The sequence below is a fragment of the Leptonotus elevatus genome, chromosome 9 (genome assembly GCF_054856555.1).
Source record: "Leptonotus elevatus isolate MCC_2025b chromosome 9, RoL_Lele_1.0, whole genome shotgun sequence".
In the NCBI taxonomy this organism is placed as follows: domain Eukaryota; kingdom Metazoa; phylum Chordata; class Actinopteri; order Syngnathiformes; family Syngnathidae; genus Leptonotus; species Leptonotus elevatus.
The window spans coordinates 9,115,914-9,129,346 of NC_141247.1; the positions used below are offsets into that span (position 1 = coordinate 9,115,914).

A 13,433-nucleotide genomic window follows, 5' to 3' on the forward strand; every position below is an offset into this window, starting at 1 on the left:
AAATTGGAGCCATTTAACAGGCATTTAAACTTTAATGATCAGGAACTAAATACTACAACAAGTAGCGCCCACATACCATTTTATTAACTGGCTTAAATAATGACTGAGAATATTCAATTCTCATCTTGTAAGTAAAATATTAAAAATGTGTATGTATCCCCTGCAATGTGCTCGCGGACTGCTTGGTGAACACTGAACTAGACCTGGGCCCACTTTAAGTCATAAAATGAAACTCCAGCAAGGGTGCAACGATGGAGAGGAAAGCCGCTGTGCACGTGTTGAAAACTTTGGTTTCAGTGGTTAGAAAATAGAGAATGTGAAAGGCGTTGATGAGGTCACGAGGTCATGATGTCACTGCATTCCCTCAAAGCGCTTACTAATGCAGCATGTGTGACATTTCTGACCACCAACTTTTGCAAGTTCCACTTAAAGTCAAAGGCAAAGCAAGTGTACTACAATTTTAACCAAGAAAGAAAAATCATAATTTTAATAATTGAGCATAATTTTAATAATTGAGCATAATTTACGGTATATTTAGATCACAGTGTTCTAGTAAGTTTGGTTCTTTGCAATTTTGTAAAGTGTCAAAAACAAAAGAAAACACTGACATTTGCATTTGCTAGTACCCCCCCCCCCCTTCCCCCCTCTCTCTTATCCTTAAACTGGGCTTACATTTGGGTTGAGAAATTGAGTTATGGGAGTTATGTTTTTCCGCTGGTCACAGCAAATGTCGCTGGAAACACACATGCACACAATTATAGCCCTTTGTTCCACCATTTCTATTTTCATTGCGACACACTTGCTTTTACAGACTTTAAAAGGACAAGAGTCTCTCATAAACGCCAACAATTTGGCCAGGAAATGACACCGTATACAATATGAGTTACTAGCTTCATTTGTTAAATTGAATGAAAAATGTATTTGGTTTGCCGTGTGTTGTTCTTGTCTTGCTGAACTACAATCTGGCTCTAATCCCGACGTGCACATGATGAGTAATCACAGCCAATCAGTGTTGGACGATTGCCAGTTAGAACGTCAATTTTGACTAAAAAGCCCAAAAAGTGACAATAACGACAGAAGGTGAGAGGAACCCCAATCATGGCATACATGCTGTCGCATGAGGCTCCTTTTACCAAAAAGTTACACTTAAAATGATTAAACAAATACATAAAAAACACAATATTGCAATGGAGAGAGACATTTCTGTTTCAATTAAATTGAATTAATTGTTTAGTGTTTACAGATAATGTTAGTGTTTCTCTGCTTAGTTTAATTAGTTGTCGCTACATGCTGTCCTGCTGCTATAATAACTACTGCCAAAGTCGTTATGTACTCGAGCTGAAACTGCGATGGCCACACAAAAGAAAACGCTGTGCTGATTAGTGGATCGCAGTCTGAAATGAATTGTGCTCTACGGTGCCACTCGATGGAAATGTGGATTTCAACCAGCAGTATTTGACAACAAAATCAGAATCCACATAAATCTCCTGAGGGAAATGTCTTTAAAAAATATATATATATATATTATTATGCAATTTGTGTTTCTTGAGGAATGTGTGTCTGTCGAAAGGCTGTATTCCGTCATGTTGCTGCAGGCTCTGTTGACTACCACAGCGTAGTGGGAAGCCTGAATGGAAAACAGCCGCCATTAATGGCTTCAGTAACACCTGTGCCTTTCCTACTGTGTCATATCATCCAATCTGCTCTGAAAAGAGCTCATCAGGACTGTGGGAAGCATTTAAACATAAAAGCCTCCATTTGCATGTTTTCTCATTTAAATGAGCAGAGCTGCTGCGTGCTGTCAGTGTTCACTGTTATGACTGTTTCGCTTCAAAGTGATCCAATAAATTGGCTCTTTTTTTTCCTAATTATAAAGTGTGTATTTACAAAACATAGTTTCAGATGTGAGATAAATGGTGATATATTCACTTGAGCCGAAACAAATGCCTTTCATCTCCAGAGGAACACTTTAATCCAGTAACTGTGCAAAATGTGTGCACAGGCTCATCGAGCTCAGATGGCAAAGAAAAAGAAAAAGAAAAAAACTTTGCTCCGAATGTCTGGATGGCTTTAAATTAGTTGAAGCATATTTCAAGTGGTTGCCTTGAACTGTTCTGACAGTTCTTCCCAGAAGACACAAATACTGCATGAGGGCTCAGTGGTGTGGACCCACACACTCTTGGTGACATGCGCAGAGAAGAACAGTACACACTGGGAGTATGTTCTGCACATTCCGTAGACCTGCTGCGTCATCTGTCTCTTGGAAGTCAAAAGTTTCAATGTTTGAACTGTCAAAGGTTTCACAAGCATTTAACTGAGACTTTCAAATTGTGTGTAAAGGCCTACTGTGTAGCACAAACAACAGGATGGGGCCAAATTCACGACAACAAAACTTTTCTAAAAGCTAGGGCTGGGTATCGGTTCTAACTTCCTCAATGATTCGATTTCGATTCACAAGAGTTCAGTTCGATTCAATTTCGATTTTTTTATGATTTCAATTCAATTAGATATTGATTAATAATTATGGAACATCAATTCTTCCTAAATATCAAGGGCATGATAAAAACTCCACAAACATTAAATTCCAAATCAAAATTTGAGGAGGAAGTAACTGGTTAAATGGTTTAGTTTATTAATGAAAGTAACACGCGTTATAATCACATAAGTATTACACAAACATTGGCATCAGCAAGGATGATGTGAAAATATTTTCATAATCCTAATTTTATAGTAAATGTAAATTAAAAAGATTCTGAATGATCTTAAAATACAATAAGTCAGGTCTTTCATAAATGTAAGAAAATTTAAAATCATGTCAAGAAAACAGTAAAATACCCCCACAAAAAACCTCAACCTTTAAAATTATATTTGCATATACATTTATGGGGAAAAGAGATATTGAAATAATGGATTCATGGTTTTATGAATCGATATCAGACTCAAAAAGGAAAAACAATTTGATATATATTATTGGATTTTTTTTAACCCAGCCCTACTAAAACATTTGTGTGTGTGTGTGTTTGAAATTAGAAATAAATAAATAAAAATGTTATATACCGATAAAGATATATATCCTGATATAATACTTTTCCTGAAAATTACATGAAATTCATTTATGGAGATGGACTGATGCAAAGTGGAAAAGTGTGCTGCGGTCTGATGAGTCCATATTTTTAATTGTTTTTGCAAATTATGAACTATTTGGATTGTTATCAGAGCATTGTTCATTAGCCGGCATCAATGATGGTATGAAGTTGAGTAACTCCTGGGACGTGTCCCTGCTTATTTTAGCAAAACAATGCTAAGTCACTTCCTGCACGTGGCTTTGACGCACAAGAGTTTGAGAACTAGACTGGCCTGCCAGCAGTCCAGACCTGTCTCCCCTTGAAAAACTGTGGTGCATTATCAAGCACAAAATACGACAACAAAGACTGTTAAGCAGAAGTAATGTTGTTGTAAAATTGCCACTGACCAAGTTTTTTCGGAATGTGTTGCTGGCATCAAATAATAAAAACAAAAACAAAAAAAAACATGTTTATCAGTTTGAACATGAAACATTTTGTCTTTGTAGTGTTTTCAATTGAATATAGGTTGAAAAAGAGTTGCAAATCATTGTATCCTGTTTTTATTTATGTTACTCAACATCCTAACTTCACTGAAATTGGAATTTTTAAGAGTGCAATCTGACTCGATTGCCGTACCTTATACAAGTCCAATATTGTTGGTTGAAACACCTGAAAATGTGCAAGAGAAGGCAATAAGGCTGTGTGAGCGCATATGTGTGTTCGTGCATGCATACATGAGTGTGTGTGTGTTTGAATGAAAAGAAAAGAGTGTGTGCCAATAGTTATCAGGGGAGACCAGCACAGCTCTGTTGAGATTAAATTCCCAGAGCTTACTCTGGCTATCAGCATTACTTCAGGACACACACACACACATGCACACGCAAAATAAACAGAAAGCTGCCACCGTTTCATTCATAAAAAAATCGGCACAAACAATGTGCTGCCTGCTCCTTCATTTGTATACTAAAGAATGATATAATTCAGATCAATGGAGTTTTTTTAAACTAGAATGTCAAGAGCATCTTTGTTCTTAACTATTGACACACATTCTTTTCAACACCCCAGCTTTTTATGAATGTTGACTATAACACAATTCCAGATGATATGAGAGAGAGAGAGAGAGAGAGAGAGAGAGAGAGAGAGAGAGAGAGAGAGAGAGAGAAAAAAAAGTTATTTTAGTCACTTGCCATTTTATTGTATGTAGCAGGTGGACACATGAAAAAGAAAATTATTTGTATCACAAAGCATCGAATGTGTGGTTAGACCAAAACCAGCAAAGGGTAAAAAAAAGCCAATCGAAATATACTTGTTAAATTGCAATGTCAGCATTACTAAATAATAGTATTAAGAAAATAAGAAATGTAAATATAAAAATATATAGTTTGGCTGTAAAACATATTTAGAGTTAATTACACTTCTGTCTATTATTAGGCATTTTAAGAAACCGTAAATACAATTGTTTTAATATCTTTTGAAAATTACAGTACCTTTAGATTAGGTTGTTTGTGTGTGTGTCTGTTTTTATGTGTTCACCAATATAATAAAAAAACAAAAAAAAAAGATTTTCTTGAAGCCTGTAGTTTCTTGTAATCTTGTAATCTTCACAAAAATCTACAACATTCCAAATAGATTTACATAAAGCTTCAAACAAATATAAGGAATGTCTTTACTTTGTTATAGTTTTTGGAATGAGGGGCACTAGTTTCCTGTTTTCCGAGTTTTACATTGAAGTTGATGCTGTAACTATAGTAATGCTACCAAAGCCAATAAGCTAGAATAAATAACACATGGTCATTAAAGTCCTGATTGTGAGATAACTTGTGATGGAAAGTGCTGCACTTTCAAGGCAAATGACCTCGTGTGCCCTGAAATTGTGTCAAGTGGAGACAGACAGCGATCTGAAACGTGTGTGTGTGTGTTAGTGATGGGGAAAAAATAAGCAATAAGCATCAGTGCGCCGTTATAATTGTCTGAGATGCAATATCATGTCAGAGACATAATTTGAGAATAGCGGCGCTCCGAATGACAACACAAGTGTTGAAATTGATTTTCCTCTTTATTGTAATTCATATGAAAGACTTTCAGCTCTTATTACTTGGAAACACACCGATAATTTGTGTCCGATAATTTCAGTCATGATTGCCTCATTCTCTGTTGAAGTCATCTCACTGCTGTCATCAGCTAAAGGCCCGTGTGGGTCGACATTTTGGTTTGATCAAGAAAGAACAACATTTGGCAAGACTTGTGCAAGTTTGATATAAAATACACCAATAGCATAACCAAACCATATTTCCGTATCAATGCAAGAGTAAGGGTGGGCGATTACTGATACCAGACATCGTATCGGGCCGATACCCAGTTGTATTTTAAGGCAGTGGTACTCACAAAGGCAGCAAATACCATTTTACAATCAGGAAGTAGAAATTCAAAGTTAGAAGAATGAAAAATTGACATTCATTTCATGCAATTTTAGGGAAAATTATTTTTGTTTTGGGAAATTCTATGCATCAAAAGTAATAGTGGTAACAGCATCAGTGACTACTCAATAGGGGTGAACTTTTTCACTTCTGATATTATACCGATATTCCAGCCTAGCATAATGTTCCGATACCGATATCGATCCGATATGATAGCAATCATACATGCTTTAAAAAAAAATGGTACTATAAAATGTTAGAAGAGACTTGATAAAGTTGATTGAGAAAAATATGATCCATTTATTGCAAAAATTTGGGTTACATAAATTCAACCTCATACAAAATACATGAAAAGAGCCTAGGAAATAAAAATAATAAAGTCAATTAAAAACAAACTACGCTCTTGCTGGATCCGGATGCTGCTGGATAGAAGATCAGGAACGGAGTCTGGAATGGACTGCTTGTCTATGAGTGCTAATATCAGAGATTATGGATGTTAACCAAATATAATCCGATAATGTTTTTTGGGCTGATATCAGACCGATATTCGATATCAGTACTAGTATCGATCAAGGGGAAAAAATGGCATTGAACCTCCCTATGTGAGAGTCCAAACAGCTCACAGTCATCAAAATGAATTGCCAATTTTTCTATTTACACTGTTTTTCTTTTCCCCGTATATGTGTTAATATTCCTGGGAAGCATTTCCAGTATCGGCGTATGTGCATATGCTTGTTTTGTTCATACTATGCCAAATGATATTGCATCTTAATTGTCGTGAATCTTTTCTCACTGGTAGTGTGTCAATATCTCATCTTCTTAATGATGGTGATATACATATCCCTTGTGTGTGCATGCTGCTTGCTCTGTATATTTAGTGTCATGTGACTTACCGAGCTGTCACTTATCTCTGTGTACAGACAGATGATGAACCCTCTCTCTCACGCACACTGACTTGTCAATCATTTTCCTGGAATTCCCATTGCTCTCTTACTTTTTACTCATGCCTTCATCTCATCCTACTTTCCTGTCCTCGTCCCTCTACTCAGTCTTTCATCATTCTCTTATTTTTTTTTCCTTTTTAAGAAGCAGTTGCCCTGTAAGTGTTCCCCCCCCCCCCCCCTACCATGGAGGGCCTCTATGACAACCCCCCCATCCTTCCCCTTCTCGTTGCCTCTCTCCATTATTCCTACCTCCCACTCGCATTTTACTGGGAGATTAAATGTCGAAGGAGAGGAAAAGAAAACGTCTCTTTTAATTGTGTTGATGGCTAATTAGGCACTCTGTCTCCTCTCCGTGCAGCGCGTTGGGTAAAACAGATGCCCTTTCCTGGGTCAACAGGCCACAGACGTGCATGTAGCGTGCGCTTATTCACACACTTTCAAGCTCTAAGAGCCGCTTGTAGATTTCTCGGTGGACCTCTGGACTGCAGCCGATTGAAAAGGTTTGGGTTAGCAGAGTGAAACGTAGGCTTTGCTTAGAAATACACGGTGATATGTGGGAAACAATCAACACCAAGACGACTCTCCACAGATCGCTTGTTTCAATTAATGCTCCCGGCTGTTTTACACAGGAAATGATGATGAGTCATATACCCAGCAGCACTCATGGGTGAGGTATAAGCCAATAACGAGTACTTCTGTAGAACAAACTGATTAAAAGCTGACTTTATTCAGATTTGATCAATGACTCCATGACGGGACATGAAGGGAATGTGTCATGGCTCTAGGTATTTTTATGATGTCATATGCAGAATTAGACATGCAACTACTACACAGCCCACTAAAGTTCAAAATGAATGAATGAAAGCGGCCATCTGATTCCGTACGGTACTAAGGAAAAAAAAGAGTTGCTATGGAATCTATCATTCTTAATATTATTACAGAAAGACTGATTACACATTTTTTTGTGTGTTATATCTGTTGCTTATTTGAATATCTGCTTCTTTGGATCAAAAACACTTCTGATAAATAGTCTCAAATGCACAGTTGTGCATCTGCGTGGCATTTTCAACGCTCGGAACTGACGAGAATTGAAAGAGACACTTGTGTGTATGCTGCAAGAGCTGGAGGAGAGCAAAAAAGAGAAGAGCACGGCTACTCTGAGGAGCAGCGGTTCAGATTATATTTAGCAAACAAAGTTGACGCTTGTGTGAAAATCTAGTTTGAGGCACAAACGTCAGCAGAGGAGAGTGAGATTGTAATGAGTAGTGCTGCAAGAATATCTACTCAAATGGCCAACATGCAGTGACAGAAATATTTTAAGCAAAAATCTGTGTTAACATTTTGGTGCTAAATATTTCAGAGTTGATTTAAACGCCCAAAGTGTATTTTAACACTGTCTGACTTAGATAGAGGTCAGCGTTGGAGTTATTTGAGTTGATTTATTTAGTGTTAAAGCAACTCTGCAGAGTGTTAATCAAAGTAAGCCCCACCCACTTGATTAGAACTGCTCTGCCGCAAAGACTTCCGGGAGCGCTAAGTGTTACGGTTAAAGCAACACTTTCAGTTTACGTTGATTATGGCGACGCCATATGGACACAAGCGATAATGTTATCCCCGAAGGAAGACCACGTTTCCCGTGAGGACAAGCACATTGTGTCGTTTTTGAGCTCACGCCAGCGAGCGTTGACATTCAGATTGACTTTTGTCTTTGTAACGAATGGGTAAAGTTGGAAGTGACATATGGCATAAAGCAGTCAGCACATTTGTAGTTTTTTCGTGTGGCAGTGTTCCTACCATCCTCTTCAAAGTTGTTTAGTGCCAGTGAAAATGATACAATGAGCAATCATGTTGTGGAAAATAATATTCTATTGTACACTTCCCGTATAAATAAACTGTAATTAAGTAGACTGGCATAAATGACATTATTCAAAACCTAAGCGGGACTGAAACATAATAATCTATGCAACAGTTCATTACTTGTGAGTGCATCTTGCAATCAACTTCCAACAACACTATTTACTACACCTCACTTTGTGGAAATGAAGTGTATCAAGTTATCTCTATATGTTGTCTATCTGTCTTTGGAGGTCAGAAATGGGTGGTTGGAGGATTGTGGATTTGCTATCATTCTTTTATTTGCCAATGTTGGTGCTCGATATTGTCCACATTTCAGACATAAAGAGACAGTCGTTTCTGCTCGTGGATTGTTCTCAGTGGGCCACACTAACGAGTTTTCTTCCTGGTTTCCTTTTAGCCATTTGGAGTCCGAGCGCAGCGTCCTGAAAAGGAGAGAATGGGAGAGGAGGACCCAGGAGGTGCAACAGGATGACGATTTGTTCTCCACTGGATTCAACCTGTTTGGGGAACCTTACAAAGTAAGTAAGAGTAACAGATTGGACTCGTCACACGGTTTTGAATTACAGTCACATACTGAATTTATGTTTGTCAGGGAAAAAAAAACATTAAAAAAAACTTTGCCACCAATTTTTAAGCTAGGAGGTTTTGTGTTTTGGCCATTTGAGCTCACTGCAAACATTTGCAATTTGATAAAACCATAACCAAGGACAACAACAACAACAATTTGATTCGTTTTCAGATGTAGTGTTAATTTGCATTCTTACATAGGTTTGTAAATATAACAAAAATATCAGTTTGGGATTTTGGAAAGATTGAGAACCAAAGAACTGCTGTTTTCATTGCATCTATTCTTCTGAAACGAGATTCTTGCCTTTATTATTATTATGAGATTATTTAATCTCGGGAGATGTACTTTCTCAAAAGTTTTGATGGAAAAATATCTTACTAAAAACAACAAATGGTAAATTTGGACAAAAAGTCGAGGAAGTGAAGATACATAAAGTATTTTACATGGCATGGACTGCTGCATTCTGGACACTATATGGTCTCTGGCTGCCGCTTCGGAGACAGTTTTATACCAGCTTTTAAAGTTTGATTGATTTTTAGACAAGGACAATTGGACATGCTTGACATCAGCTTTTCATTTAGCTGAATGGGATGATTTTACAAGATCTTAACTAGTGAGGATGGGCCGCTTTAAAATGCTGCTTTGTGATTCAGCGTCGTGATTCAAAGCAATCAGCAAACCACTGATTAACCTTGATATTCAATACATTTTAGTACACCAGGCTGAATTTATATGATTATTTGTGCTAAGATAAAGGCAGTAATGGCCTTGAAGTAGATCATTATAGGCTAATATTTTCATTATGTCTTCCCCCTGTGGCCAAGCATTGTACCCTCCAGCATACGTTTCTCAGCAAGCGCCTCTGAGACACTCGGAACGTGTTGAGTCATGCGTCCAAGTCCACGGCCCCCCACTGCCCCCCGTGTATAAGATGGATTCAAAAGATTTAACTCTCATTCTCTGCGGCTAAGCACTTCACTTGCTTTTGCCGCCAAGTGTGTCGACCTTGGGACAGGCTGGCTTTGAATCTTGACAAGAGTGTGAGTGCCACTGTCAGAACACATAAGAAACAGAGCGGGTTCTGTACTGTTAGAAATCGTTGGGGGTTCATTTTTGAGGCTGCCACGTGAGGGGTTACACTGATAATGAATGCCTCCAGGCTTCCATTAATTGTTTTCAAGTGGTTATTAGTGCTAAACTCAGGTCAGGATATGAGTGTATGTGTTCAAGCGAATGATAGTGGGACACCATCCCATCACTCCTGATAAAAAGGTTAAGTGAGTGAACAATGATAAGAAAGCGAGGAAAAAAGATCACCCCTTCTAACCTGTCAGGTTTGAGTAATTCATTAATTTAGTCTAGCATGTTAAAACGAGATGAATATGGCTTCAGGTGATCATACTATTGTATACTGCAACACAGTGGACCTCGTTCTAGGTGTTAGTTGTAGTCCAAAGAAAAAAGTTCAGGGTAAACTGGTGTCTTAAAAGCACATGGTATGATTTTTCAAAGGAAAAATATTTTTTTGAATACAACAAATCCGATTTTTGTGAGTTTGTGACCCTATGTAGTAAAAATGTAAATTCCAAGTATTTGAGACTAAATAATATCTTACACATTACGATGTTCTAGACCTCAATGTTATTGGACTAGACCTCCAAGAATATGGATTGAATATCCCTATTCTCCACCAAGTCAGAATTTTGTATTTATTAAAAATAAATTAATAATAATAATAATAATAATAATAATAATAATAATAATAATACAGAATCCATGAAAACCTCATTATTAGGGATGTTCGATTCCGATACCAACTTTTGAGTAGTCACTGATACAGACACCAATGCTACTTTTGACACATAACATTTCCCTGGAATAATAATATCAGATCATTTTACAAAAAGCCCAATATGTCCCCCAAAATGTTTTTCCTTAAAATTGCATGAAATTAATGGCAATTTTCTATTCTTCTCACTTCCAATTTGTAGTTCCTGATCGTAAAACAGCCATAAAGAGGGTGTGAGTACCGATACCTCATTATACTTTATTTCTCCTAAAAAATTGGTGGCAAGTAGCAAATTCTGCTAATCAAATGCATTTCTGGTCGTCAATAGCTCTTGAAAGTAAACATTTAAGTGGTAAGTGGTCTGCTAGGCTTAAGAATGAAGATTTGTATTCAATTTTATTTTTTAACAACATGCCAAAGAGTCAAGACATTCGAAGCGGTCTTAAAGATGCATTTTAAGGTGCGAGAAGGGTTAAGAATCCTCCTCTAAACTGAAACTAATGTTTTATATGATGACAGCAAAAAAATCACTTCCTTGGAAGGTTTTCCACAAGAAAGCCCTTTCTTGATGATGAAATGAAATGAAAATGGCAACATTGCAACATCAGTAGGTTTACAAAGTTGAATCTATCTGATAAAAAAAATGACTACAGTATGTTAGATATTATTCCTGCTATTATGTTAAATACTGACATCAGATTATTTGCATTTAAAAAATCCTTACTAGTAAAATGGGACTGAAAAATGTCAACATCAAACTAAAATGGACTGAAATGAGTTTTTCCAAGTGTGGGACAGTGAGCTTCCCTTGAGAGAACATAAACCAATTTGTCTTTGATGCACAATTGGACTAATGCACTGTTAGTAACACCTCTCAGTATGATAGAGTGCAGCTGTACGTCACTGCTTCAGACATTTGTGAATTCAAACACTTACTTTGTCTCATACGGTTTGAATCAAACCTGAGCTCTTGGTGCAACTCTTGTAACCGAGTGCTGTGATCATTCAGGAGAAAATGTGATTCATGGGGCATTTAGTCCGCCCTGAGGCCAAAAAGCTGACTTGACCATCCGCAGGGGTTTATGTTTATTTGCTTCATATTCCATACCGTACATGCCCTTGCTATATAGCTCTTACTGCTGTGACTCATGACAAATGGCTCTGGCATACTTTGCTACTTGGCTCTGCTGATTTATTTGTCCCGCTAAAGATTTCAGTTTTTTACTGAAGGTGTTGCTTTACAGATACATACAATCATTGGGCCTCCTCAATCTCACAGCCCACTCTCGCTCAGTGCATGGGGAACCTTCAAAGATTTATATCTCTTCGTTATCACAAGGGATTTATAGAAAACTTTCTTCTCAATCGTTTTTTCATTTTTTCTTCCATCACTCTGCCTTCGTATCAGTCGGGTGTCTGTCACTGTCTGACTTTCTCATTTACTTTTTCTCTGTCAGCTATTAGCTAATTCCCTCGCTAATCCTGTTAAAGAGTGATATGTTGTTGGCGTTTATTTTTGGGTGAGCTAGTCACTCACTCACACGCACGCACGCAAGCACACGTACACACAAATGCAGGTATTCATCCCTGTCTCTGTTTTCCATTTTGCCTCTTTGTGAATGTGTTTTCTCATCCTCTTCAGCCACCAGATTTTTATTCATGAGCTGGCGGTGGAGAAGAAACAAGCTACAGTAATTTATTCACAGCTAACTTTAGCTTACAATGGTTTGTATAGTGTGTATTAAAACAAAGGATTTGAAAATATCATAAATTATATTTTATGGATCTACTGCATTGTTTCAGTGTAAAATGAAGCACACAAAGAAATACAGAAGAAGATGTAGTTGGGGGCTGCTATTAGAGAATTTCTCATAGAGTTACAATAAAATTTTGGAGGCACGCCCCACCATCGTAAATGGTATCAATCTTTTGGGATGCAAACGGTCATCGTTAAGATGCTTGGCAGAGAGGTCTTTGTTTGTCAATAAGTCTTTAGCTGGAAACACCCTCATTAATATTCTTAGAAACGTACTTTGCTTGTTGATGTCCTGCATTGACTCCAGCAAGTCCGTTTATGCTTCCGGACTAGACTATGCACATTTCCTGCACTGAATTCAAAGGGAATGAGAGGAACCGCCTCCATTGGCCGGGAAGCAAGTTGGCTGTGTTCACTCCCACAACGGCACAAAGACACTTTTCTAACTGCATGAGTCTGCAAAAATACTTGTGCTAAACTTATGCTGGGCAAGGAAAAAGGGCCTTCCCTTATGTGTCAATTTGAAAAATAATAACTCTTTTGCAAATGAAATTACATTTGTACCATTAATCAGAAGACGTATATACTGTACATAGATGAGAATTCCTGTATGAGCTGTAAAGTATTTTTGCTGCCAATTTATTAGGCTCATTTGCTTATTGATTTATTTCAAACTCAGCCATTTACTTCTTATTTGCTCCATACATCACTTTAACTGACATGGGGTGAGCAGGGCTGAATTTTAAAGAGTTGGACAGAATTGGCTATTTGGATGTCTGACCTCTCTGTGTCTTTTATTGGACGATGAACTGACGTAAGTGAACTAATCCAGGAAATAAATCACAACCTAACTGGTGTGTAGTTAACCAGTGATTTGGTGAGCCATGACTTTTAGCACAACTAAAACCATCCATGACAATGAAAGGGTAACAGTAACAGTTGTAATTATCATCCAATGATTACATTGTATTCAGTTAAAGCAAATCAATGGTGGGGATAATCTTCAAGCCTGCAAGCTTTGTGAGAACTCCCTGCTT

The 13,433-nt window shown here is 37.5% G+C and overlaps 1 protein-coding gene across 1 annotated transcript in view; it reads left to right on the plus strand.

The window, feature by feature from the left end:
* The window catches only part of aff2 (AF4/FMR2 family, member 2), a 142,194-nt gene that overhangs the window by 43,055 nt on the left and 85,706 nt on the right, over positions 1 to 13,433 (plus strand). The window contains exon 2 of the mRNA XM_086085697.1: positions 8,681 to 8,801. Coding sequence (XP_085941823.1) covers positions 8,681 to 8,801 — 121 coding nt within the window. The remainder of the gene's footprint in view (positions 1 to 8,680; positions 8,802 to 13,433) is intronic.